Source organism: Mirounga leonina, unplaced genomic scaffold (genome assembly GCF_011800145.1).
Source record: "Mirounga leonina isolate KUSES-001 unplaced genomic scaffold, KU_Mleo_1.0 Mir_174, whole genome shotgun sequence".
NCBI lineage: Eukaryota > Metazoa > Chordata > Mammalia > Carnivora > Phocidae > Mirounga > Mirounga leonina.
The window spans coordinates 34,055,557-34,083,045 of record NW_023270451.1 but is presented as its reverse complement, the minus strand read 5'-3'; the positions used below and the strand labels follow the sequence as shown (position 1 = coordinate 34,083,045).

At 35.5% G+C, this 27,489-nt stretch overlaps 1 protein-coding gene across 1 annotated transcript in view; it reads right to left on the bottom strand.

The window, feature by feature from the left end:
- Positions 1–1,584: 1,584 nt before the first annotated feature.
- AHR (aryl hydrocarbon receptor) overlaps positions 1,585–27,489 on the bottom strand; it is a 53,982-nt gene continuing 28,077 nt past the window's right edge. Inside the window, exons 3-11 of the mRNA XM_035020682.1 lie at positions 26,957–27,060; positions 23,974–24,063; positions 20,763–20,886; positions 19,880–20,010; positions 18,277–18,479; positions 17,448–17,557; positions 16,884–17,025; positions 7,097–8,324; positions 1,585–4,116 (exon numbers count right to left, since the gene is read on the bottom strand). Coding sequence (XP_034876573.1) covers positions 3,970–4,116; positions 7,097–8,324; positions 16,884–17,025; positions 17,448–17,557; positions 18,277–18,479; positions 19,880–20,010; positions 20,763–20,886; positions 23,974–24,063; positions 26,957–27,060 — 2,279 coding nt within the window. The 3' untranslated portion in view covers positions 1,585–3,969. The remainder of the gene's footprint in view (positions 4,117–7,096; positions 8,325–16,883; positions 17,026–17,447; positions 17,558–18,276; positions 18,480–19,879; positions 20,011–20,762; positions 20,887–23,973; positions 24,064–26,956; positions 27,061–27,489) is intronic.

Here is a 27,489-nt window from a genome sequence, read left to right as displayed (position 1 = left end):
TACTAGAGGTGAGCCTCAGAGATCAAGGACAGTGATGTGTTTGAGCTGAAGGTGCGGACATCTTGAGGATGTGTTAGGGTGTTTGATGATTTCAATTTTATTAGTAAAACTGCCGGCAAAGTCATCTGCAGACACTGGGGGAAAAATTAGTGACGTATTTATTATCCCGTGAGTAGCTAACACTACTGGGTCCGTGTCTGGTAGGCTTGGTGAAAGAGGGCAAGTTGAAGTCATTCCTGCTAGTAGAAGCCATTTGAGTGGGGCGCCTGGGTGGCTCAGTTGGTTAAGCGACTGCCTTCGGCTCAGGTCATGATCCTCGAGTCCCGCATCGGGCTCCCTGCTCGGCAGGGAGTCTGCTTCTCCCTCTGACCCTCCCCCCTCTCGTGTGCTCTCTCTCTCTCATTAAAAAAAAAAAAAAAAAAAAAAACCATTTGAGTGAAAGCAAAGATCAGAAATATGATTATCTGGATTTGTACTGGATGTTTTCCAGTCAAATGGTTAAAATTCAGTATTTTATGTAACTCTTAGGTAACAGACTCAGTCTTTCTAAAGTGTTCAGAATTAAGTATGGTACTAAATTGTTAGATTTAGGTATCGAGATGTTGACAAAAATCCCTAATAATTATAAAGGCTGAACATAAGACTAATATAAGAAAAATGTTATTAGAATGAAAACTTCATTTTTTGGGACACCTGGGTGGCTCAGTCGGTTAAGCATCTGCCTTCAGCTCAGGTCATGATCCCAGGGTCCTGGGATCGAGTCCCACATCGGGCTCCCGGCTCAGTGGGAGCCTGCTTCTCTCTCTCCTCCCTGCTCATGCTCTCTTCTCACTATCTCTGTCTCGCTCTCAAATAAATAAATAAAATCTTTAAAAAAAAAAAAAAAAGAAAACTTCATTTTTCTCAGACTTTTTTCTTCAAATAATTCTAACTGCAGAATTCTTGGTGAATGTTTTAATAGTCAGGAATTTGACACCGAAGGCTTATCATTTGTATCTGTTAGAGGATATAGGCTTGAGCCATACTTATTCTAATCTAAGCACATGATGAGTTGTTTTTTATTTATTTTTTTAAAAGATTTTATTTATTTATTTGAGAGAGAGAGAGAGAGAGAGCACATGAGAGGGAGGAGGGTCGCAGGGAGCCTGATGCGGGACTCGATCCTGGGACTCCAGGATCATGACCTGAGCCGAAGGCAGTCGCTTAACCAACTGAGCCACCCAGGCACCCACATGATGAGTTGTTTTAAAAATTTGTCAAATATTCTTGAAATATTAAAATGGAATTTTAAAATTTAATCTGAGATATTAACACCATTACATCTATAACACTAATACAAAATTTAAAAGAACATTCTATTTCAGAAGCACTTTATGAAGTTATTTGAAGGGTGTTTTTATAAAAAATATAAATTCAGGTAAAGGCTAAAATATCCAGGGGCAGAACTTTATAAGAAGTTTATGAATTACTGTTTAATGTGTCCTTAAATATTATAGATTGCCTTCATCTAACACAGTTATAATACTATACTAAACGTTCATTTCCTCTATACGGACCAGAAAGAATTTACATTAAAACATATTATTTACACTTAGTGATTATTTTATTACCATATATTATTGTATACAATTTTGATAAGGATAAATCATATTTTAAACAAAAATGTATGCATGGCATAATAGGTAAGCAGTAACATTTTGAAGAAAAGAGAAAAGCCATGAAAACATCTACCTAAGATTTGGTAATACTGAGAAACACGAGATGGTACAGCATAGTGATGACTGAAAGGTTCCTACTACATTGAAACACTGGTAAATCTTCAGACACGAGAAGAACAAACTGGTATAGAAGTTCAAATTAGACACATCCATATCCTCAGAAGTGCACATCATGTAAAAATGAATCCCTCGTTACAGCGGGGACACACACAGCATCCTTTGGCCCTTAGCAATACAGACAAATGTATATTTGGTTTAATGTGATTTTGTTGTTATTAGATACATTTTAGTTATTTTATATAGATAAAAATATACAGTATTGCTTTAAAATTTTGTAACTGTATAAGTGCATAACTGTCATCCTATTCACAATGTAAAATAAGCCTATTTATCTGCTAAATAATTCACTCAAAAACATGTGGAAAAAGACTAACAAAAATGGTTACATGAAGACTTTTAATGAAAGGCTTAAATGTAAAAAAATGGAATATTAATGCAGACCCTGCTCTAAATCTTCAGTGTTACCTCGTGCTGAAAACAAATTATGAAATGGTTTAGATGAATCTATTTTTTCAACATTTAAATTGATGCTACAGATTGAAAATTTTGACTGAAAATGCATATAACTGACATATTTTGTCTGAAGCCTTTTATATACATTGATTTACTAAAAAAAAGTGAAAAATATTGTATTTTAATACTACATCTCAGTTTGAGATTCCATCATGTTTTTATATACTACATGCAATCTGTGTCTGCCCTTCAGATGTCACATTTAAGTAAAAGGGTTTTTTTTTTTTAAAATCACCCGAGGATGGTAAACTTAGTAGAGTGATTAATTTGCTGTACTGATAATAAAGGTCATTCTATCATATAAACAACATAATGTTTGAAGTTAAGAGAACTGCATGGTTGTCTTAATACCAAGGTAAAAGCAGTTGCATTCATTGTATGATTTCTTAAAAAGATGCACTGATAAAATATGTAAGACCCAAATTAGGTGCATATATAGGGTATAGACTTTTTAAATGAAAGATTGAAAATATTTTACAAATAATTTTGTTCATTATAAACTATAATTGCACCATTCATTTCACTCATAACAATACTTCGCATCAAACATTGCTATATTCCATCTTAACACTCCTCAAATATGAGAAAAATAGTTTCCACTGTATTAAGAAGTGAAATTTATAAAGTCAACACATTATCCCTTAAAGCTCATTCTAGATCTAAAATAGTTTTTAAAGAATTTATACACATTGAAATGGGTGATTAAAGAGCTAGAAATAAAGCTACTTCTCCTCATTGCAAGTTAATAAACATGGTTGTATTCAAGCAGATTTTTCCACATTGTAACATTCAGTGATCACGGAGATTTTAGTAAAGGTAAATGGTAGTATCTCTCTTTCTTCTGAAAACACTGTTGAAATTTTAGTGCTGTGGTCTTAATGTTTATATGATGATCAAAAAATAATTCAGAAACACATTTTACTCTCAAAATTTTTCAACATAAGGCACAGAGCAACATTTAGAGTCTAGAAGCAACTGGATTATATAATAAATATCTTCTCAATCATTATTTGCCCTTTTCCTGAAGAGAGTGGGTGAGTAGTGCAGTTAAAACATGCTTGGAATAATAAAAATGACTGAATTTAAGAAATACAAATAATATTTGTGCGTAGAATGTTATTAATTAAAAAAGGTATATTTTCTATCAAATATACATCCTACAGTGTTAGAGGTATAAAAAATTGTGAGGCACTTACATTAACAATGAAGGAGGAAAGCACTGAGATTATCTTTTATAAAAGCACCACACCACTTATTTTAATATCGGAGATAAAAGCCGAAGCCAAAAATAAAAGGAGTTTAATTCTGTATTTGGCGTATTGACAATGTAGAAGTTTAAAACTCAAAAGTATTTTTTTTTTTTTCGGACAGAAATTTAAAAGTGTCCTAAAGTTCCCCTAAATAAGTTTTGTATATTCCCTGGTACTCAGAATCACGTGAAATAGAGATGGACTCTCACCCTCTGGGGCGGCACATTTTCTATTTTAATGATTTTAGGATATGTTATTTTTGATAATTTTTTTTAACTCTTAAAAACATTGGTTTGGAGAAATAGCACAAACAACAACACACAACAATGCCTCCATGGAAACTTGCTGATGACCAACACTGACAGTTTTTATTCTGTAATCTTCTGCAAACTCATCCGAAAACCAAGGTGCATAAAACGGGGTTGGAATTATAGGAATCCACTGGATGTCAAATCAGGGAAAGGTCTGGCTTCTGATGGGTGATGAAGGGCCTGAAGATGTGTGGTAGTCTGAGTGTTATCTATATTATTTAATTCAGCAGGATAGGTTTCATTTAAAACTCCTCCATTCTGAAACTGCAAACAAAATAGCAATGTGATTAATTAGATCTTTCAAGTATCTTAAGCCACTAAATGATATATTAAAATGCAGTTTTAAAATATTTGCCTTCATATTGTTAAACTTCAAATTCTTTACTGTTGCTACATTTTAAATGTTCCATGAAGACCCACTGAGCACATATTGTGTGTTATATTTATAACCTTTGGTTTCTCCATTAGATGGTACATCTGATGTGTGATACATTGGTCTCAGCTCAGATTTGGCACTCCATACATTAGAAGAGTATTTGATGAACAAATTGCCTTTGGTTTGGATAGGAACTGATGTCTCAGAGAGTACCAGCTATGAATCACAGTTATATTTATCCCCATCATAGGTTTGCTTTGGCCAGATTTCATCTCAGTCAAGTTCTGGGTACCAATGAAGTGACTGCATTCAAAATTAACACGCTGGACTACAGACCTAGGACTTTTCCATAAGAGGTCAGTTCTGATAGAGATGTCTTAATATTCCTAAAATATTACAGAGATGGACAGGATTTCCTAAATGATTTTTTTGTTATATGCTTTTAATCTGTAATTGGGACCATTTTAATAGTACTTGAGTTACCAAATATCCTCTTACAATAAAATTAGTCTAAGTAGTCTGTAATGCTGCTAAAAAAAAAGGCAGATACACAGTTCTGTAGGGCTTTATAGATTATAGAACCTTTGCATTTTAGTATATAGTGAAAGTTGTGGAAACTTTCAAATAGGTTGAAATCATACCTTCAGTTGCTTCAAATAAAACCAATGTAACGTTAGACTTAATGTTAACATTAGACTTAAAAGATCCTCCAAAACACATATTAAATATATAGTAAAAGTCACAATCTAGGGCTTCAATGAACGGCAGCCACATGGAGTCTTCAAGTGGAAGTTGGTGTTACTCAGAGAATGGTAGGCTTTGACCAAATGATGCCTATCAGTCATAACATGACGCATGCCAGCAATTCTCTTTAAATATATTGTCAAAAGAATGCTGTACGATGGAAATATAATGTGAACCACATAGGAAATTTTAAATACTTCCCTCGGGGAATATATAGATAGGTCTACAGACTTCCTATTACCTTACTATTCATAAAGAAGTAATCCAAAGTAAAGGGGGAAAATGAAGAACTTGTGGTAATGCAATTTTAAACTATGATTAACTAAATTTTAAACTCAATGATTAACTTGTCAACAGTTTACTCAAGTTACCTATCTATGCCACATCACAGCAATGTTTTGAGGTAGACTGTCACTGAAAACTAAATTTCGAGATAGTTGAAGAATGTTGGGAATGAGGATAGACTGGATATATATCAGAGGAAAAACTTCCACTGCTATTTCCTGCCGCAAAGCTCATCTACAGACAAACCAAATGTATGAAAAATGTCATAAAAAACAATTACAAATATGAACTTGAACCGTTTTTGCTAATCTATAACTTTAATACACAGTAAATAGAGACCAATGAACTTAATTTAGATCAGGATTTTCTTCAAAAGCCTACTTAATTATACTTTAAAGTGAACTAAATACTTTCTAATGAAAAGCACGAATGTAAACATACATTCCCAAGGAGCCATAGAGAGCAGCTATCACCCTTGTTAACTTTTTTTTTAAGTGATTACTTTTAGATTTAAAGTGTGGTTGCTGGTAGAAAGATTTTGATGACCTATTTAAAAAACAAAAATACAGAAGTGTCTGGGTGGCTGAGTCAGTAGAGTATGTGACTCTTGATCTTGGTGTTGTGAGGTCAAGCCCCATGTTGGGTATGGAGCTTACTTAAAAAATAAGTAAAAATTTAAAAAACAAAATACAGTGTCAAGTTTGACCACATGAAAGAAAACCAGTAAGTTAGGCTTTTTAAAAATGTGCCAGAAGAAAAAAGGATAAACTGAGGATCTGGCAGATAACATGGGGGTATTGCCAGAGAATACTGAGGAAACTAGCACTGAATTCAGGGATCACCAAGGACAAAAGTCATTTGGAGAAAGCACAACCATATTGACTATAACCCATATAAAAAGACTGAATCTCAGGAAACAAACTGAGGGTTGCTGGAGTGGTGGGGGGTGGGAGGGATGGGGTGGCTGGGTGATGGATACTGGGGAGGGTATGTGCTATGGTGAGTGCTGTGAATTGTGTAAGACTGTTGAATCACAGACCTGTACCTCTGAAATAAATAATACGTTATATGTTTAAAAAAAAAAAAAGATAGCAGGAGGGAAGAATGAAGGGGGAAATTGAAGGGGAAGGTGACCATGAGAGACTATGGACTCTGAGAAACAAACTGAGGGTTCTAGAGGGGAGGGGGGTGGGGGGATTGGTTAGCCTGGTGATGGGTATTAGGGAGGGCATGTTCTGCATGGAGAACTGGGTGTTACGCACAAACAATGAATCATGGAACACTACATCAAAAACTAGTGATGTAATGTATAGTGATTAACATAACATAATAAAATTTAAAAAATCTCAAAAAAAGAATTCAGGTTTTTTTGTTTGTTTGTTTGTTTTTTAAGAGAGAGAGAGAAAGAATCTTAAGCAGGCTCCACACCCAGCATGGAGCCCAACGCCAGGCTCAGTCTCAAGACCTGAGATCATGACCTGAGTCAAAATCAAGAGTTGGAACTGGGTCACCCAGGTACCCCTAAAGAAATTACTTTTCAAAATGCAAATATATTTTGGAACTCTGAATTTTTTAGAGAAACCCAAGGATCTATTCTAAACAATGTACTTTTCACTAATTTCACCTGGTAACTTATGGACAGACTCGTGTTGCCTTAGCCCTTGACTTGTTTCTCCTTTACAACTCAAGTAAAAAAAATCTATTAGTAACATACTAATACTAGAAAAGTCCTGGCTTATAAAAAAGTAGTCACAGACATAAAAAGTTTATAACTCATGTATATTTATAATGTGAGAAGATTCACTGCAACGTTTATTCAGAGTCCGATAAAACCCTTACCTTGTTTAAAAATGCCTGTGGTGCTGTCGCTGGATCGTAGGGCATGGGGGCCACACTGCTGGGCGGTGGCTCCGGCTGGCACTGGTACAGGGACATGGCCCTGGCATAACAGGCCTGAGGACTTACTGTGGTTGACTCTGGAGTCAGTCCATGGGTTTGGTTTTCAGGAACTTGTAAACATGTGACAAAATCTTCTAAATTATTCGTAGGGTATGGGGATGGTTCAAAATTCCCTATGGGAAAGCCTAACTGTGTCCCGTTGGAATGCTGTGGTAACACAGGCTGATGACAGGGAATAAAGGTCTGTGTGTATGGCACAGGATTGCTCTCAGGTGTGTAGGGAAACACTTCGCTGGTGCCAGGGATGTCTGAAAAGACACTATACTGCTGCAGATCTTGCTGAGGACAACTCCGAGGTACGGATGGGTGAGGGTTCCAGTTGGCAAACATGCTGTTAACTTGCATGTGCTGCATTTTCTGACACAGCTGTGCCCGCTCCACGGCCCCGTGCTCTGGGCGGTGCTGCGGCTGTTCGAACTGCAGGGGCTCCTGCACCACACAGCTCGAGGCCAGAGCCAGGGACTGTGGCTGCGGGTAGTCTGAACACCCGACGGTGGGCTTGCTTAAAGAATCTTGGACGTAGGTCAGGATTTCATCTGTTAGGTCAATATCTCGGAAGTCATCCTCAACCGAAAAGTCAGTTCTGAAAAATTCCTCATTCTGTTGCATGTGTTTGATATCTTCAAAATCAATGCCTAGCTGTTTCATAATGCCATACAAGTCACTATTTCTGTTGTCTGGAAAGAGCCCTGTCGGACCTCCAGAGAGTGTTGGGTTCATTTCCCGAGAATGATCTATTTCCTCATGTTTCAGGATACCGTCACTTCCCATTGGTGCGATATTGTCTTGCCAATTACTGCATTCATTCACAGGTTCATTAAAAAGATTTCTTTCAAACGGGGTGCTACCTGAGGCGGGATAGAGATAAATAGACTCATCCTGTTGCATGATGGCAGCCAGGAGGGAACTGGGATTGAGAGAATCCTTATTGAGAGCTGATTTGGTAGCAGAATCTATCCCACTTGTACCATTTTTAGTCCTTATTGGTAAGGGATCCATCACGGGAGGAAAAGGACTGGTTATCTCATATAACACAGCTTCTCCAGTAGTAAACATAAATGGCAACTTCATATTTCGCTTTCGTAAATGTTCTGTTCCTTCTTCATCTCTAAAATTGGGGACAAAAAAGTTTGCATATGTTAGGAAGAGTTGTAGCATAAACATTTTAAAAGAAAAAATTTAAAAGAAAAACAGCAAGCAAAAGACATTGTAATTGAGTTTGATAGAGAGCACAAACTTAATTTTGACATTTTCCTAATGACAAATGCTATAAAATTTTTTAGACAAATTGAGGTGATTTAGAATTTGCCCCAAAACTTAGTACAATCATTATCCATTCATCCATCGATGGACATCTTGGCTCTTTCCACAGTTTGGCTATTGTGGACATTGCTGCTATAAACATCGGGGTGCACATACCCCTTCAGATCCCTACATTTGTATCTTTGGGGTAAATACCCAGTAGTGCAATTGCTGGATCGTATGGTAGCTCTAGTTTCAACTTTTTGAGGAACCTCCACACTGTTTTCCAGAGTGGCTGCACCAGCTTGCATTCCCACCAACAGTGTAGGAGGGTTCCCCTTTCTCCACATCCCCGCCAACATCTGTCATTTCCTGACTTGTTACTTTTAGCCATTCTGACTGCTGTGAGGTGGTATCTCATTGAGGTTTTGATTTGGATTTCCTTGATGCCGAGTGATGCTGAGCACTTTTTCATGTGTCTGTTGACCATTTGGATGTCTGGAAAAATATCTGTTCATGTCTTCTGCCCATTTGTTGATTGGATTCTTTGTTCTTTGGGTGTTGAGTTTGATAAGTTCTTTATAGATTTTGGATACTAGCCCTTTATCTGATATGTCATTTGCAAATATCTTCTCCCATTCTGTCGGTTGTCTTTTGGTTTTGTGGACTGTTTCTTTTGCTGTGCAAAAGCTTTTTATCTTGATGAGGTCCCAATAGTTCATTTTTGCCCTTGCTTCCCTTGCCTTTGGCGATGTGTCTAGGAAGAAGTTGCTGCGGCTGAGGTCGAAGAGGTTGCTGCCTGTGTTCTCCTTTAGGATTTTGATGGACTCCTGTCTCACATTGAGGTCTTTCAACCATTTGGAGTCTATTTTTGTGTGTGGTGTAAGGAAATGGTCCAGTTTCATTCTGCTGCATGTGGCTGTCCAATTTCCCCAACACCATTTGTTGAAGAGACTGTCTTTTTTCCATTGGACATTGTTTCCTGTTTTGTCGAAGATGAGTTGACCATAGAGTTGAGGGTCCATTTCTGGGCTCTCTATTCTGTTCCCTTGATCTATGTGTCTGTTTTTGTGCCAGTACCATACTGTCTTGATGACGACAGCTTTGTAATAGAGCTGGAAGTCTGGAATTATGATGCCACCAGCTTTGCTTTTTTAACATTCCTCTGGCTATTTGGGGGTCTTTTCTGGTTCCACACAAATTTTAGGATGATTTGTTCCATTTCTTTGAAAAAAGTGGATGGTATTTTGATAGGGATTGCATTGAATGTGTAGATTGCTCTAGGTAGCATTGACATCTTCACAATATTTGTTCTTGTGGTATATATATATGATGGAATATTATGCAGCCATCAAAAGGAATGAGATCTTGCCATTTGCAATGATGTGGATGGAACTGGAGGGTGTTATGCTGAGCGAAATAAGTCAATCAGAGAAAGACATACATCATATGACCTCACTGATATAAGGAATTCTTAATCTCAGTAACAAACTGAGGGTTGCTGGAGTAGTGGTAGGGGGAGGGATGGGGTGGCTGGGTGATAGACATTGGGGAGGGTATGTGCTATGGTGAGCTCTGTGATTAAGACTGAATCACAGACCTGTACCTCTGAAACAAGTAATACATATGTTAAAAAAAAGAAGAAGGTGGGGAAGACGAACCATGAGAGACTATGGATTCTGAAAAACAAACTGAGGGTTCTGGGGGGATGGGTTAACCTGGTGATGGGTATTGAGGGCACGTTCTGCATGGAGCACTGGGTGTTATATGCAAAGAATGAATTATGGAACACTACATCAAAAACTAATGATGTAATGTATGGTGATTAACATAATAAAAAATTAAAAAAACAAAAAACCTTTTATTTGGATCTTTATTCCACTCAGATCCAAATATTTTTCCTGCAGGATGTCAGGGATGTAAACTGAGTGTGGAAATGATGACTGTACTAAGAATTTAGGAATTAACCATCCCAGCCAGGGTGCCCCCCCCCACCCCCATGCAGAGCAAGCCAGGATTCTGTGCCCACTTCAGCAGCAGTCACTCTGCAAAAGGTGCCAGAGACATGCAGTCTACACAGGAGATGTTCCTACAGGTTATTCCTTCACAATTGGGCAAGGTAGCTGTTTACCTAATTAGAAAGTCAAAAATGAGAAGACAGAGGAATATGCTCAAATAAAAAGTAGGGCAGGGCACCTGGGTGGCTCAGTTGGTTAAGCGACTGCCTTCGGCTCGGGTCATGATCCCAGGGTCCTGGGATCGAGTCCCATGTCAGGCTCCCGGCTCAGTGGGGAGCCTGCTTCTCCCTCTGACCCTCTCCTCTCTCATGCTGTTTCTCTCTCGCTTGCTCTCTAATAAATAAATAAATAAAATCTTTAAAAAAAAATAAAAAATAAAAAATAAAAAGTAGGGCAAAACCAAACTAAATAGTCTACCTGATAAAGACTTCAAAGTAATGCTCACCAGACTTGGGAGAAGAATGGACGAACTCAGTGAGAAGTTCAACAAAGAGATAAGAGTCGAATACAATAACTAAAATGAAAAATAGAGATCAGCAACAGAAGATGGGGAAGAATAGATCACAGATTTGGAAGACAGGGCAATGGAAAGCACCCAAATCGAACAGCAAAAAAGAAAAAGAGGATAAATTAAGGGCCTTCTGTGACCACATCAAGCACACAAATGTTCACATTATAGGGATCCCAGTAGGAGAAGAGAGAGAGGGAAAGGGGCAGAAAACATATATGAAGAAATAATAGCTGAAAAATTCCCTAAACTGGGGGAGGAAACAGGCATTAAGGAGAGTCTCAAATACAATGAACCCAAGGAGCTCCACACCAAGACACATCAAAGTTAAAAGCAGCAAGAGTAGCAGCAGCAACTTATATACAAAGGAAACCCCATAAAGGCTGTCAGCTGCTTTTTCAGCACAAACTCTGCAGGCCAGAAGGGAGCATCATGAGCTATTCAAATGCCTAAAGGAAAAAACCTACAACCAAGAATACTCTACTCAAAATTGGAGAGGAAGAGTTTCCCAATCAAAAGTTAAGGAGAATTCATCATGACTAAGCAAGCCTTACAAGAAATGTTAAAGGGAGTGCTTTAAGCAAAAGAAAACAGAGCATAACCAGAAGAAAATTATGAAAGGAAAAAATTTCACTGACAAACCTATAGTAGAGGTTGATCAATCAATCGTTTGTAAATGACTGATTTAACTTTGTTGATTTTACTATTGTTTTTTATCTATAAAATTAGGGAATCAAAAGATGTAAAATATATCAAATACATTAGAGATGGAAGGGATAGTAAAAACAGTGCTTAGACAACGTGTTCAAACTTAAGCAACCATCAACTTAATATAGACTGCTATACACTCGGGATGTTATATATGAACCTGAAGGTCACCACAAACTAAAAATGTATAATAGATACACATACACAAAAAAAAGAGAAAGGAATCCAAGTGTAACACTAAAGAAAGCAATCAAGGGAAGAGAACAAGAAAATAAGGAACAGGGAATAACTACAGAAACAATCAGAAAACAATGAACAAATGGCAGTAACTACATCCCTATTGATAACTGAATGGCCTAGATACTCCAGTCAAAAGATACAGGGTGACTGAAGGGATAAAAAAACAAGATCCTTCAATGTGCTGCCTACAGGAGATTAGCTTCAGACCTAAAGACAAATTCAGACTAAAAGTGAAGGGATGGAAAAACAAAAAACAAAAAACAAACAGCTGGGGTAACAATACTTATCAGACAAAACAGATTTTAAAACAAAGACTATAACAAGAGATAAGGAAGGGCATTACATAATGATAAAGGGATCAATCCAACAAATAGATATAATAATTGTGAACATCTATGCACCTAGCATAAGAGCACTAAATTATATAAAGTAAATACTGATAGATCTACAGGGAGAAATTGTCAATAATACAATAGTAGTAGGACTTTATTTTTTTTTCAAAGATTTTTATTTATTTTTTGACAGAGAGAGAGAGAGACAGCGAGAGAGGGAACACAAGCAGGGGGAGTGGAAGAGGGAGAAGCAGGCTTCCCCGCCGAGCAAGGAACCCGATGCGGGACTCGATCCCAGGACCCTGGGATCATGACCTGAGCCGAAGGCAGACGCTAAACGGCTGAGCCACCCAGGCGCCCCAGTAGTAGGACTTTAGCACTGTACTTACATCAGTGGATAGATCAAGCAGAAAATCAATGAGGAAACTGTGGCTTTGTATGATATCTTAGACCAGATGGACTTATTATATACACACAGCATTCCATCCAAAAGAAGCAGAATACAAACATGAAACATTCTCTAAGATCATGTTAGGTCACAAAACAAGTTTCAATAAATTTAAGACTGAAATCAAGCATTTTTTTTTCTTTATAAATCTAGAAATCAACTATAAGGAAAAAACTAGAAAAAAGCCACAAACACAGGGAGGCTAAACACCATGGTATTAAACAACCAGTGGGTCAACAAAGAAATCAAAAAGGAAATGGGAAATTACCGGGAGACAAATGAAAATGGAAACACATTGGTGTACAATTTGGGACATAGCAAAAGTAGTTCTAAGAAGTTTATGCTGATATAGGCCTATCTCAAGAAACCAGTCTCAATCTAACCTTTCACTTAAAGCAACTAGAAAAAGAACCAATGAAACCCCAAGTTAGTAGAAGGAAGGAAATTAATAGAGTTTAGAGCAGACATAAATGAAATAGAGATTATAAAAATAACAAGAAGGATCATTGAAAATTGATAAACCTTTAGCCAGGAAGAAGAAACAAAGTCAGAAATAAGAGTAACAGCCAACACTACAGAAATACATATGATTTAAGAGACTAGTAAGAAAAATTAGATGCCAACAAATTAGAAAACAAAAGCAAAAATGAACTATTGGGACTACACCAAAACAAAAAGCTTTTGCACAGTGAAGAAAACCACCAACAAAAGGAAAAGGCAGCCTACTGAATTCGAGAAGATATTTGCAAATGATATATCCAATAAGGGGTTAATATTCAGAATATATAAAGAATTCATACAACTCAACATCAAAAACAACCTGATTAAAAAGAGGACATGAACAGACATTTTCCTAAGGAAAATTTACAGATGGCTAATAGACACATGAAAAGATTATCAACATAACTCATCATCAGGGAAATGCAAATCAAAACTACAATGACATATCACCTCACACCTGTCAGAATGGCTAAAATCAACAACACCAGAAATAACAAGTGTTGAGGCTGTGGAGAAAAGGGAACCCTTGTGTACTGTTGATGGAACTGTAAACTGATACAGCCACTGTGGAAAACAGTATGGAGGTGCCTCAGAAAATTAAAAACAGAAGTATCATACAACTCAGTAATTCCACTGCTGGGTATTTACCCAAAGAAAATGAAAACACTAATTTGAAAGATACATGCCCCCCGATTTTTACTGCAGCATTATTTGTAATAACCAAATTCTGGAAGCAACCTAGTGTGCATCAATAGATGAAAGGATAAGGAAGATACGGTATATTGCTCAGCCATAAAAAAGAATGAAATTTTGCCATTTGTGACAACATGGATGGACCTAGAGGGTATTATGCTAAGTGAAATAAGTCAGAGAAAGATAAATGTATGAGTTCACTTATGTGGAGTCTAGAAAACAAAACACACACACACAGATACAGACTCAAATACAGAGAATAAACTGGTGGTTGCCAGAGGGAAAGGGGTAGGAGGATGGGTGAAATAGATGAATGGGATTAAAAGGTATAAACTCCCAGGCATAATAAATCATGGAGATGAAAAGTACAACATAGGGAATATAGTCAATAATACTGTAATAACTTTATATGCTGTCAGGTGGTAACTACACTTACAGTGAGCATTGCACAATGCATATCATTGTTGAATCACTATGTTGTACACCTGAAACTAACATAACATTGTATGTTAATTATACTTAAAAAATTTTTAGAAATCTGAGTGGGAAGGGTCATAAAAACCCCCAGAATCTCTAAAGGAAAATAGTGGCATAACTGACATAAAAATTTAAAAGCTTGCATGGCAAAAGAATTCACAAATCAAGTCAAGGCATGGAGAAAATATGTCGTATTTATAATTTCATATATATACTACTATAGTGTGTGTATAAATATATACAATATCCATATTAAGTAAACAGCTCCAATGAGGACCAAGAGAGAGCCAACCAACACAGTAGAAAACAGGCAAATGATTTGAACTGAAAATTCACAGAAGGAAAATGCCCCAGAAAGATATAAAAAGATGTCCTGTCTCATTAGTAATGAGAAAATGCAACAAATAACCTCTTAACAACAGAATAAGCAAATACAAAAATCAAATAATAAAAATATGAACAGCACAAACTAGACCACTGGATGTATGAAGAATACCATACATGCAATAGAACATATATTCTTAATGAAAGCACGTGGGATGTTTTACTAACACTGACCATATGTTAGATCATAAATAAGCTACCACAGATTTCAAAGAACTGAAATCACTCAGAAAATGTTTTCTAACTTCAGTGGAATTGGCCTAAAATTCAGTAACAAAAACATGAGAAAATACCCATCGTATAAAGTACATACCACTATAACTCTAAACAAATCATGAATAGAAAAAACAAGACCTATCAAAACATTAGGGCTGTAGTTGAAGGGAAATTAATAGCTTAAAGAAAAGGTTGGAAATATAGCAATTTATACCCAAAGAGAGTAGAAGGAAAGAAATAATAAGCAGACATAAATGAAGTAGAAAACAAACATTAAATACGAAAAATCAACAAAAGTTGGATCCTTGAGAAGACTAAAAACTAATGGCCTTCTAGCAATATTAAGAGAGAAGGCACAAATTTCTAGTATCAGGAAATATTTCTTAATCACTATAGATCTTACAAAGTAAAAAGAAAATAGAGCACAAAAGAGAAAAATCATCATCATGTCAATGAATCCAGAGGAAGTATTTGGCAAAACTCCATACCCATTCATGATGATAATATTTAGTAAACTAGAGAGAAGGGAAACTTCTAAATTAAATATATATATGTATAAATAGCAAAAGAAAACACTACCACAAACATTATACTCAACAGTAAAACATTAAAGGGTTTCCCTCTTAGGCTTGGAAGAAGACAAAAATGAAACCTGGTATCATTATTTCCTTTACATTTTACTGAGGGCCTAACCAGTGCAATAAAGGAATTTTAAGAAATAATAAATGTCTAAAGATTAAAAAGAAAAAAAATCACATACATGGTATGTGTTAGAAAATTTGGAATAATCCAGACAAATTATAAGAAAAAGTAGATTTTAGTAAGGTCACTGAATACAAGCCAATATTAAAAAAAATCAACAATTAGCAATTGCTATATACACACATCAAATATCTAGAAGTAAAATTAAGAAAAATACGTAAGACTCAGGTAAGAAAAATACAACCCCTTACTGAAACAAAGACATAGGTACATACTCATGTACCCATATGCCTATATACATACATATATTCACCATGTTCACAGGTTGGAAGAATATTATAAAGATGTTAATTCTCCCCAAATAAGCTATAGTTTCAATGTAATGCCATTCAAAATCCCAACAGATACTCCGATGGAAATTGACAACTGATTTCTAAAATATATATGGAAATATAAAGGGCAAAGAACAGAGATGACAATCTTGAAGGAGAACAACAAAAAATCCTCAACAAACATGATGGAGAGCATACATTCAGAGATCAAGATCTACTATAAAGACAGAATGAAGACCATGTGCTGTTGGTGTGAAAACAGACAACCAGACTCATGGAACCCAGAAACAGAACCACAGACAGAACCCCCTAATTAAAATGCAGTGTAGGGGGGGGGAAGATGTCCTTTTCAATAAATGTTACTAGTCACCTGGATATACATATAAAGGAAAATATCCATGTTGATCCTTACCTCAAGGCACATACAAATATCAGCTCTCTAGAGTGGAGAAGATATCTGCAATATGGTATTTGACAAAACACTCACAGAATATATAAGAAACTTAAAAACCACTGCTTGCTTAGAAAGCATATACTAAACACAGCATTCTTCTATATTTCTTTTATTTTACAGATGGCACTAGCTTTTCATCCTTCCTTCATATACCAGAGTAAAACCCTGGCGTTTTCATTGTTTATTCTATTTCTGTAATTCTATATATTTAGTCATTCAATAATGTTTGTCAATTCTATCTTCTCAATGTCCTTCACTTTGCCTTCTTTTTATACAGATTGTCTTTTCAGTTTTTACTTCCAGAGAAAATTCTCATAGAATTTACTTGGAAGTTTTCACATAAGAGGATTTATAAACCATAGTGTTATTAGAAGTAAAATGAAGACATGAAACATTTTGTCTGCGTACTTACGTTAGAGGTCTCTGAGTTGCAATGATATAATCTGGTCTTCCATTTTTATACACTAAGCGTGCATTAGACTGAACCCAGGTCCATCGATTTTCTTTGGTAAGAAGTCTGAATACTATCATGCCACTCTCTCCAGTCTTAATCACTAAAATCAAATACAAAAATTATCAAACCCCAAATCAACATATTAAAGAAAGTCTCTGAAACACAGCCCGTCTAACATACTTTTGGATGTGTTTCATTTATCACCAGAGGTGGTAAATGTCTTGACAACTTTTAAACACAGTATGTTAAAAAAATGTATGGAAATAGTTCTTCAGAGTTGATTTTTTTTCTATTTCAAACTAAATTTATTATTTAGTAGGTTAAAGGGAAGATTAGGTCAGAAACTCCTGGTAACACATTAAACTATAGAGAGAGTATCCAGTTTGGGGAAAACACAAAGATAAAACTTATTTTATCTTATTAAAACTAACTTATTGCCTTAAACACATTATGTGATATTCTGAAATATGTACTAGAACATATGCCATTTTCCAGGCATGTGTATAAGGAAATATAACTTACTCCGGATATGGTACTCAGCACAATAAAGCATATCAGCAGCATGAATAAATTGATATCCTGATCCTCTCATGCACAACTCTGCTTCACTATAGCCTAAAACAAGTTTTCCTCTGTTTAAAAAAAAAAGGTAAAATAAGAAATTGGTTATATGCCATTTTCTGCACTGTTTTCCTTGACATTCAGAATTTTACATTAGCAGGTAGAAACAATTAACCACATTCATGTAACTGCTTTCTTTTGTTTATGGCTGTTAATGTCAGTTTTAGATGGTTTTCTTCTCCTGAATAAAGAACACGAAAATTAGCATGGTTAAAGAGGAATCTAACAGAATAGATTATGTAAATAAAACAAAATCTTTAATAAAAATGTACAATGCTTATACTCCACTTTGAGGGGCAAAGTTTTTCAAACCTGTCTGCAATCCCATATTAGAAGAAAAACAATGATACATTTTGATAGGATATGAATGCTAATATCACAGTCTACTTCAGAATTTTCTGAAAGTTACTAAACTTCTAGGGCTAAAAATCAAATAAAGTTTGTATGTTATAAAAACGTAAAACAAACCAACAATAAATGTCATCAGGATACTGAATCTTAATAATATAAGCAATTCATCTTTATGATACACAAATTGTGACAAGTATTGTAAAAAATTATAAGATGATCTGTGAGCCTGATGAAATTATTTTAAAAGGCTATACTGACAGAGTATGAAGTAACAGCTCACATAATAATAAACATTATAAGCTACACTCTATGTTTTACGTGCAGAGAGATTTACTGCAACAAACATTTAATGAAATAAAACTGCAAAAGTTTTACTTACTTGGCATCACAAGCAGTGGGTGTAAAGTCTAGTTTGTGTTTGGTTCTGAAGATGAAATTTTTCGTTCGGATCTCCAGGATGGATGGTGGCTGAAGGGGAGTCGCTATGGCAAACAAAGCCAACTGAGGTGGTAGTACTGATCCATCTTTCCCTTTCTTGTTCTGTCCATGAAGATACTTTAACCTGCCTTGGAAATTCATTGCCTTAAAAAACCAAAACCGGTTCATTAAAATTAACACTTTAAAACTGTTCATTTCAAAAGGCCTAATCATGGCCATTTCCACTCTTGGTAATTCCATAAAAGTTCCTGAGGCTGACTAATGCTATTTTCATGCCTTTCTCCACAGGAAGCCCATTACAACAATCCCCAAAGGTCCTACGAACACTATCTTAAAAGGGCTGACAAGGGAATTGTCACAACAAAATTACCTGTGTCACTTTCTGAGCTCACAAGTGCCCTGTCATTCACACCTGGCATACTAGTCCCCCCTCCCCTTGGCATTCAGTACCTACACTTCCTCAATGAATGAACAGTGATAAACTCATTAAGTACACATTAATTTTCAAATTCAGATAAGCTATAGTCCATAGCTCACTGTCTGTTTCATAACTCATGGTAATCTTTTATATAGAGATAAAATGCAATTTTATTAAAACGCTACAATGAATAATGAAATTCATGTAAAGAATGTAGAACTCTATTAACAGTAAAGGGCACTTTTAGAAGACAGAGGAAACAAAGATAATTTAAATGTGAACATGATCAATTTAATTGCTTAAAAGTGTATTAAACAGGCTGAGGGATGATTCTGATCTCAATATATGATAGCAACACAAAGAAGACAAGACCCAATGATATAAATTCCATCTCAGAAATACGTATTAACTGAACATCAGTACTAGGAAGACTATCTCAAAGCACAATTCTACCTCTGGGTCAGCAAAATTTTCTTCAGAAATAAACACATCAACAAAAATCAGTTTGCTAATATTTAAGATTTTATTATCTATTTCAAACTCCTGATAATTCACAAAGGTATTGTGGATCATGCTTTCCGTTCTTTTCTTCTGTACCCAGCGGAATGCACTATCTTAAGGACAAAGACCGCTACCACCTCAAGTAGCCTGCTAGAGCTGCACGTTCAGCCTGCCCAACGGCAGCTCACACCACGTGACAGTTCTGCAATCACGAATATACAACCATTTTTCTAGGTGGCAGTTACTGTAGCTATGTAGAAAACACCATGATAATTTTTCTGTCTGGCAAGGATTAAATCTGAAGAGGGTAAGCATTCTGTTGCTAAATAGGGCTACAAAGTTCTCAGTCGTATACATTTAAAAAGTCCTAAAAATAGGCAAAATACAAGGTTCTATGTTAGTTCACTCAGTCTTTGTTACTACATCCTACAAGACTGAGATTTTGAGTTATGGAAGATACTGGAAATCTGAAAAAAGTTATCTTTACTTCCCATTATGAAATTATTTTAATAAAGGAGTTTTAAAAATCACACTTAAATCTAACCAAAGAAAATGGTTTCAGTTTTCTTTTTTGCTTTCTGAAAATTAATAATAATTGCCAGTATCATAAGATTTTGCACCTTACCAGAAAACCAGATGAATTATCCAGGAGACATCTGAGTCGGCACACAAAGCTCCTTTCCATAAAGGAAGAGTTTTCTGGAGGAAGCTGGTCTGGGGTATAACAGCCTACTGCCTGTGGCAGGCCATTAGCTTCTGTAGAAATAATAGCAACATAAATTTATGTGTCATTTTGCTGTATAATCAAGTGTTTGGATAGCTGAAATTTGTGTTAATTTCTGAACTGGATTCTATTCTGAATACAAAAAAGGAATAATCATTTTCAGAAGAGTAGCTTATGAAAAGAAACTAAAATGTACAGAGTATCACTTTTACTACATACTTTATTCAGTTTTGTTTTTATATCTGTTGTCAACAATATCCATATTTTCTAATACTTTTTATCTTAATACTTTCATAGACTTCTAAAAGCACTGTATGTATGTTAATTACACTTCAATAAAAAATAAAAAATAAATTTAAAAAATAACATAAAAAAGCATTGCACTGAGACAAGTTTTTATATACTTGCATATTCCAGTTTGCTTTTTTATTTGGTCCATTTTACAGACAGAACAATTTTACATTTTACAGACATAACATACTTGAGTCTCAACCTTACATATTTCTTCCAGTCTCTCTCAATAGTCTAAGTGATTTTTATAAAATATATTGCTGAAAGGGGCACCTGGATGATTCAATCCCGTTAAGCATCTGATTCTTGATTTCCACTCAGGTTGTGGTCTCAGGGTGTAAGATCAAGCCCTGTGTCTAACTCCATACTCAGCAGGGAGTCTGCTTTTCTTTCTCTCTCTCTCTCTTCCTCTGCCCCTTCCCCCACTGACATACTCTCTCTAAAAAAGTAAATAAATTTTTTAAAATCACCACACTATCATTTGCATTCTTACCATCAATTCTTTGTCCAGAGTCTGTACACTGTGAAGGGTTTAATGTCCAGTGTAGCTGACGCTGAAATTCACCTCGGTCTTCAGTATGAATAAGTTCATATACGCTCTGATGTATGATGTCAGACTAAAGAAAAAGGATACAAGGAAACTTTTTTAAAGTACTGATTAAAAAAATGTGGCTCACTGAATTAATTTCAAAATGTAGCTAGATTACTGGGTGCTTGTCAGTGGTGATGAATGCACATCAGATGGTCACAAAGCTCTCCAGTCATCCTGATAGGAAAAGCCAGAGAGAGGGGAGCACTGTAACTGCTCAGCCAAAAGTTATCTGCCATCACTTTCTTACCTGAATGCTTTTCAGTCAAGTAGGTCACCTCCTCACTCCTTAATTGCAACACATTAAATTCTGCTCATTTTTATCCATTTATTGATTTTTTTAAATTTAAATTCATTATGTAACATATAGTACATCAGTTTCAGATGTAGAGTTCAATAATTCATCAGTTGCAATATAACACCCAGTGCTCATCACATCACATGCCCTCTTAAATGCCCATCACCCAATTGCCCCAGCCCTCCATCTACCTCCCCTCAAGCAACCCTCAGTTTGTTTCCTGGAGTTGAGAGTCTCTCATGGTTTGTCTCCCTCTCTGATGACTTCCCATTCAGGTTTCCCTCCCTTCCCCTATGATCCTCTGCATGGTTTCTTATATTCCACAATGAGTGAAACCATATGATAATTGTCTTTCTCTGATTGACTTATTTCGCTCAGCATGATACTCTCCAGTTCCATCCATGTCGATGTAAATCTAAGTATTCATCCTTTCTGATGTCTGAGTAATATTCCATTGTACGCACGCATGTGTGTGTGTGTCTATCACATCTTCTTTATTGATTTATCTTTCGATGGACATCTGGGCTCTTTCCACAGTTTAGCTATTATGGACATTGCTGCTATAGACATTGGGGTGCATATGCCCCTTCGGATCACTACATTTGTATCTTTGGGGTAAATACCTAGTAGTGCAATTGCTGGGTCATAGGGTAGCTCTATTTTTAACTTATTTTAAATCCTATTTCTTTCACAAAACCATGTCTGAAAATCCAGTCATCTTAGACTTCTCTGAAGCTTAAAAGTATTATGTATTTCTTTCACTATCCTCTAATGATTTTCTTTATATTAAATTTTTACTTCTGGTACACTCCCGAAGAGTAAGGGATTATGCCTTGACCAGCTTAGAATCCCTCCTCCACTTCTTGCCTCTCAGCAAGTCAGACTTTGTGGCAGGGCCAGGTTCCACTATCTACCTAGTTTAGCTATCTAGACTTAAATTTCCCTGTGAATTTAATCTAGCATTAAACCATCTTGATGCCTTCCATTACCCAACTGCCACAGTTCTCATCTAAAACACAGACTGCAGCATACACATTCCCTAACAAAAACTCTTGCAGGTTTCTATTGTATATATGACATAAACTTCAGACTATATAACACTGCAGACACTGCTATTCAAACCAGCAGCCTTGGCATCACCTGTGAGCTTGTTAGAAATGCAAACTCATAGGCCCCACTCTGACCTACTGAATCAGAGTATCTGGAACTGAGGCCCAAAGATTTTAGAGTTTTACAAGTAAGTCTTAGACACATTAGAATTTAGGAAATACTGATACATAAGAATAGCTAGTATTCATGATCCAGCAATTGCACTACTGAGTATTTACCCCAAAGATACAAATGCAGGGACCCGAAGGGGTACGTGCACCCCGATGTTTATAGCAGCAATGTCCACAATACCCAAACTGTGGACAGAGCCAAGATGTCCATCGACAGATGATGGATAAAGAAGATGTGGTATATATATATGTATATATATATACACACACACACACACACACACACACAATGGAATATTATGCAGCCATCAAAAGGAATGAGATCTTGCCATTTGCAATGATGTGGATGGAACTGGAGGGTGTTATGCTGAGGGAAATAAGTCAATCAGAGAAAGACATGTATCATATGACCTCACTGATATGAGGAATTCTTAATCTCAGGAAACAAACTGAGGGTTGCCGCCGTGGGGGGTGGGGTGGGAGGGATGGGGTGACTGGGTGATAGACACTGGGGAGGGTATGGGCTCTGGTAAGCACCGTGAATTGTGCAAGACTGTTGCATCTCAGATCTGTACCTCTGAAACAAATAATGCAATATATGTTAAGAAAAAAAAAAAAAAAGGAAGATAGCAGGAGGGGAAGAATGAAGGGGGGGAAATCGGAGGGGGAGATGAACCATGAGAGACGATGGACTCTGAAAAACAAACTGAGGGTTCTAGAGGGGAGGGGGGTGGGAGGATGGGTTAGCCTGGTGATGGGTATTAAAGAGGGCACGTTCTGCATGGAGCACTGGGTGTTATGCACAAACAATGAATCATGGAACACTACATCTAAAACTAATGATGTAATGTTTGGTGATTAACATAACAATAAAAAATTTAAAAAAATAGAATAGCTAGTATTCAAGTGTACTTACAAAACTGTTCTTAAATTAAATGTTCTTGTCCTTCAAATATGACAAATACCTTACCACTCCATTTATGCACCATTTATTCAATAACATTAAACAAACTAAACATGTTCATCTCTTAAAGCATTTCCAGTCTACTGTTTACAGTACTTGTATCTTTTCTTTCCTGTGTTCCCGCCACAACTGTCCACCTGTCTAAATCTTATGCTTTCTTTAGGTTAGCTTAAATACCATTTCCTTCAGGAAAGCTTCCATAATCAGCTTGAGTCCGAATTAAAGGTATGAGCCATGATATTTTTGCCTATACCTTTACATATCACCTCATTCATTTCATAGTTGCCATATGCCCTCTGGTATCCGTAACCAATGTGACAGCAAATATTCTCTTGTCTGCCCGCCCCTCTCCCCCGATCCAAATCCTATCTGCCCCCAACGTGAACATTTCTTATATATAAAAAAACACAATCTCCATGAATCTCATGAACATATAAGAAAATTGTAATGTAGTAAATTACTAATTATATAAAAATTATTAGCTACAAATATATAATTTTATTCTATAGCATATTTTAATTGACATTTTATATATACAAATTATCATTTATATCCCTAAAACATATGACAAATAAAAAGTAATTTTCTCAAAAAAAATTTTTTCTTTACATGGCCTGAGAAAAATATACTTACCTGCTGAAACCCTAGGTAATCTTGTATGGTAGAAGAAGCATAAAAGACCAAAGCATCTGTGGTGACAACCAGCACAAAGCCATTGAGAGCCTACAAGGAAAAAAATTACAAAATTAGTAATGTGACTAAATCACAATATTGCCACTCATAAATACTGACTTCAGTTAAGGCTGTTAGTTTTATTGCTGAAAAATCTTCTCTTTAAAATGGTTAAAATGCTTACATCTCAGACACAGACATTCCATCTACTGTGCAATGAGAGGAATCTATGCATACCTTTTGATTTAGATAAGGAAAAGCTTACAGCTCAACTTAATGCTCAGTCACAGCAACTTTAATACAAAATTGGTTCTTCTTCATGCTTTGGATTTTCAGAGATTATAGCTATGTGTACCTGGTAAGTCCCCCCAGGATGAATGGTGGTGGCACCCACCGGGAACTTAAATGTTTAATAATTAACACCTTCACAATTAAGTAGTCTTAAATTTCAGTTGGCAGTAACAGTTACACCCATTTTTATATTTTCTCCTTCTGAAAATATCTTCTTTGTAGAGAAGAGTATCCACTGATCATATGCATTTTATTTTGTAGAGTGTGATGCTTGTTCAAACAGTCAAATGAATTTAGTACTTTCCAATAAGCTCATTGGAAATAAGCTCATAAGCCAGAAAAACACAAAGATAATTTAAGGTACAATATCACACACTTTTAGACAAATGTTAATTGTCAGAAATTAACTGAAAGCCTTTAAAAAGAATATGTGCGTACCAATTTTATGTATATCTCAAATGATCTTAAATACTATATGGTACAAGGTTATTACTTATACTGAATTATTATTAAATGAACAGAAAGAATATGCTAATTACATATTAATGAAAGAGATTATCATTTTTTAGTCTTAATCACAAAGATCTGCCCTACTTATCTGAAAGTCATGATGAGGTTCACTTACTATTTAATATAAGAGAAATAAACTGCAATTGATAGTGTTATTTATAGTTTTAACTGCTGTTAACTCAAAAACGAAGCTACGGATTCTACTAGGCACAGTAGTAAACAGCATGGGCAGAACATGATTAAATAAATGATAATGACTGAAATTAATAATGGATAATGAAAAGATACAGAAAGTCTTTTTATTTTCATTTTTATTCTTTATATAATAGTCATAAATTTAAGCTAAGCTTGAAGGTAATTATTTTAAATTTTTCTTAATAAAACACTTCAACATTTTATGTATCTCCTTTGTTAAAACTAAAGGAAATGATTTGTCATTAAAAGTTTCATGGCAAGTAGTATACTGTATCTCTGGAAACATTCTCTAAGTCTTAGGGATACTCAGTTGATAATCACATGTTGAAAGTATGAAGTTAGATGCCATTATGGCAACTGTATGTAATGAAATATGCCATTTTCATATATCTAAAGTGCTTCTGGCCATCTCCTCCAGAAGAGATCCCTCCAACCATGGTCCTAGCAAATCATATAATATGCGATGCTTCCTATTGGAAACTAGTTTACAAGTGATATCCAATATAATTCAAAACAGATGCATTTATTTTAAATACCTAAATGTTTCCAATTTTCAGATAATTAAAAAGTGACACTAGTCTTGCATTAGTATTATTTTATTCTCTATCCTTTACATAGAATATGTTTACAATTTGCCTAAATATTCTAGGACGGAAAAAATCATTGGCCCATAATTTAAACTGCTTTATCAAATGTTAAGCATTCCATATTTGTTTATTTTCACTTGAAATAAAGGACTTCCTTATTACTTTACTCCATAACCCAAGGTGTGTGTTTAATCACATAAAGCAGCAATTATAAAAATGTTTTCCTATGACCTGAATAAGGAGCCTTTATGTTTCAAGCTATTATATACATAAAAATCCTCAGTCAGGGATAAGAAGAGGACTCCTGCTTGAATATATTTACTTGCTTAACCCAATGGGGGCAAAAGTTAATTTTCACAATTACAAAAATAATAAAAAATGTTATAAATTGTTGGGTTGCACATAAGGATTTTCAGAATGAATTAATGGAGTTACTAAAAGTTGCAGCTACTTTCTACATGATGGCAAATTAAGTTCTTCACTCCGTTCACTGGGTGGAACTGAAAATGAATACGTAATAGTAATAGCACATATCACACCACACATCTTCATTCTATCTGTTTTTCAACAAAATAAATGCCTGAGAATTTTAGTTAAGAATCAAGCATCGTATTAGTTCCAAGAAATAGAGCAAAAAAAAGAAAAAATATATTTTTAAAAATTAAAAAAATTAAAATATTCTCTGAGTTCTAAAACAAAAATCAGGGCTTCTAGTTGTTGAGATAATCTTTAGCATGTTGATAAGACACACCCCATAGCTAAGAGACAATACAGTTACAAAATACATTGAAAAATAAAATTCAGGTTAAGAACAATTTTGAACGATTAAGTAAAGACAATTAACTGTTTTAATAAAGCTATATTCCTGGAAAAGCATATATAAATTCAATGTCTTAAATGAGAACCTTTAAAATAATCTAGGAGTTCTTGCTAAAGAAATACAACAGGGAGGGGTGCCTGGGTGGCTCAGTCGTTAAGCATCTGCCTTCGGCTCAGGTCATGATCCCAGGGTCCTGGGATCGAGTCCCGCATCAGGCTCCCTGCTCGGCGGGAAGCCTGCTTCTCCCTTTCCCACTCCCCCTGCTTGTGTTCCCTCTCTCACTGTGTCTCTCTCTGTCAAATAAATAAATAAAATCTTTAAAAGAAGAAATACAACAGGGAAATTACTAAGTAGACTTCCAATCTACTTGATACAATTACATTTTTTCATATACTAGCATTACATCACTATTGCAGTTCAGATGAAAGTGACATGAAACACTGGGTGAGTTCTAAATAAACTGGAGTAACTAAAAGACTGATCCATTAATCTTTCATTTACCATGTCTTTATTATGAGAAACTCTATTTACTAAAATTTACCTGTAGTAAGAGTTCTCCTTCTTGCAGATGCAGGTCTTCTCTGAATTTTGTTCTACAGTTTTCCTGGACTTCATTCCTGTCAGCTGGGGAGGACTGTAAGGAAACTGGAGAAAAGGGAAAAAGCAATGATATAGTAAGTAGTTTCTCAAGTAAGTGATTTCAAAGGGCTATCATGGAAAATCTCTATGTACATCACAAAGACACAGTCTAAAATATTGTTATCTACTGGTTAAGTAAATAATCCTTTGTCAATGAGTGGTTTCCAAATCAGTGGACAGACTGCGAAAAATAATTACAAATAATTTATTAAAAAATAACAAAATAATTTATTAAAAATCAGTTGTGATGAGCTCATTATGATTTTTGGCATATAACTTAAGAGTTTTAAAGAAGTGCATGGTGCTGCTATACAAACTCTTCCCACTCCTATTCATTTACTTATGAGAATAAGGTTCCTCAGAACATAACCTATAAAAAGGATTTTAGTATCTATCTATCTATCTATCTATCTATCTATCTATCTATCTATCTAT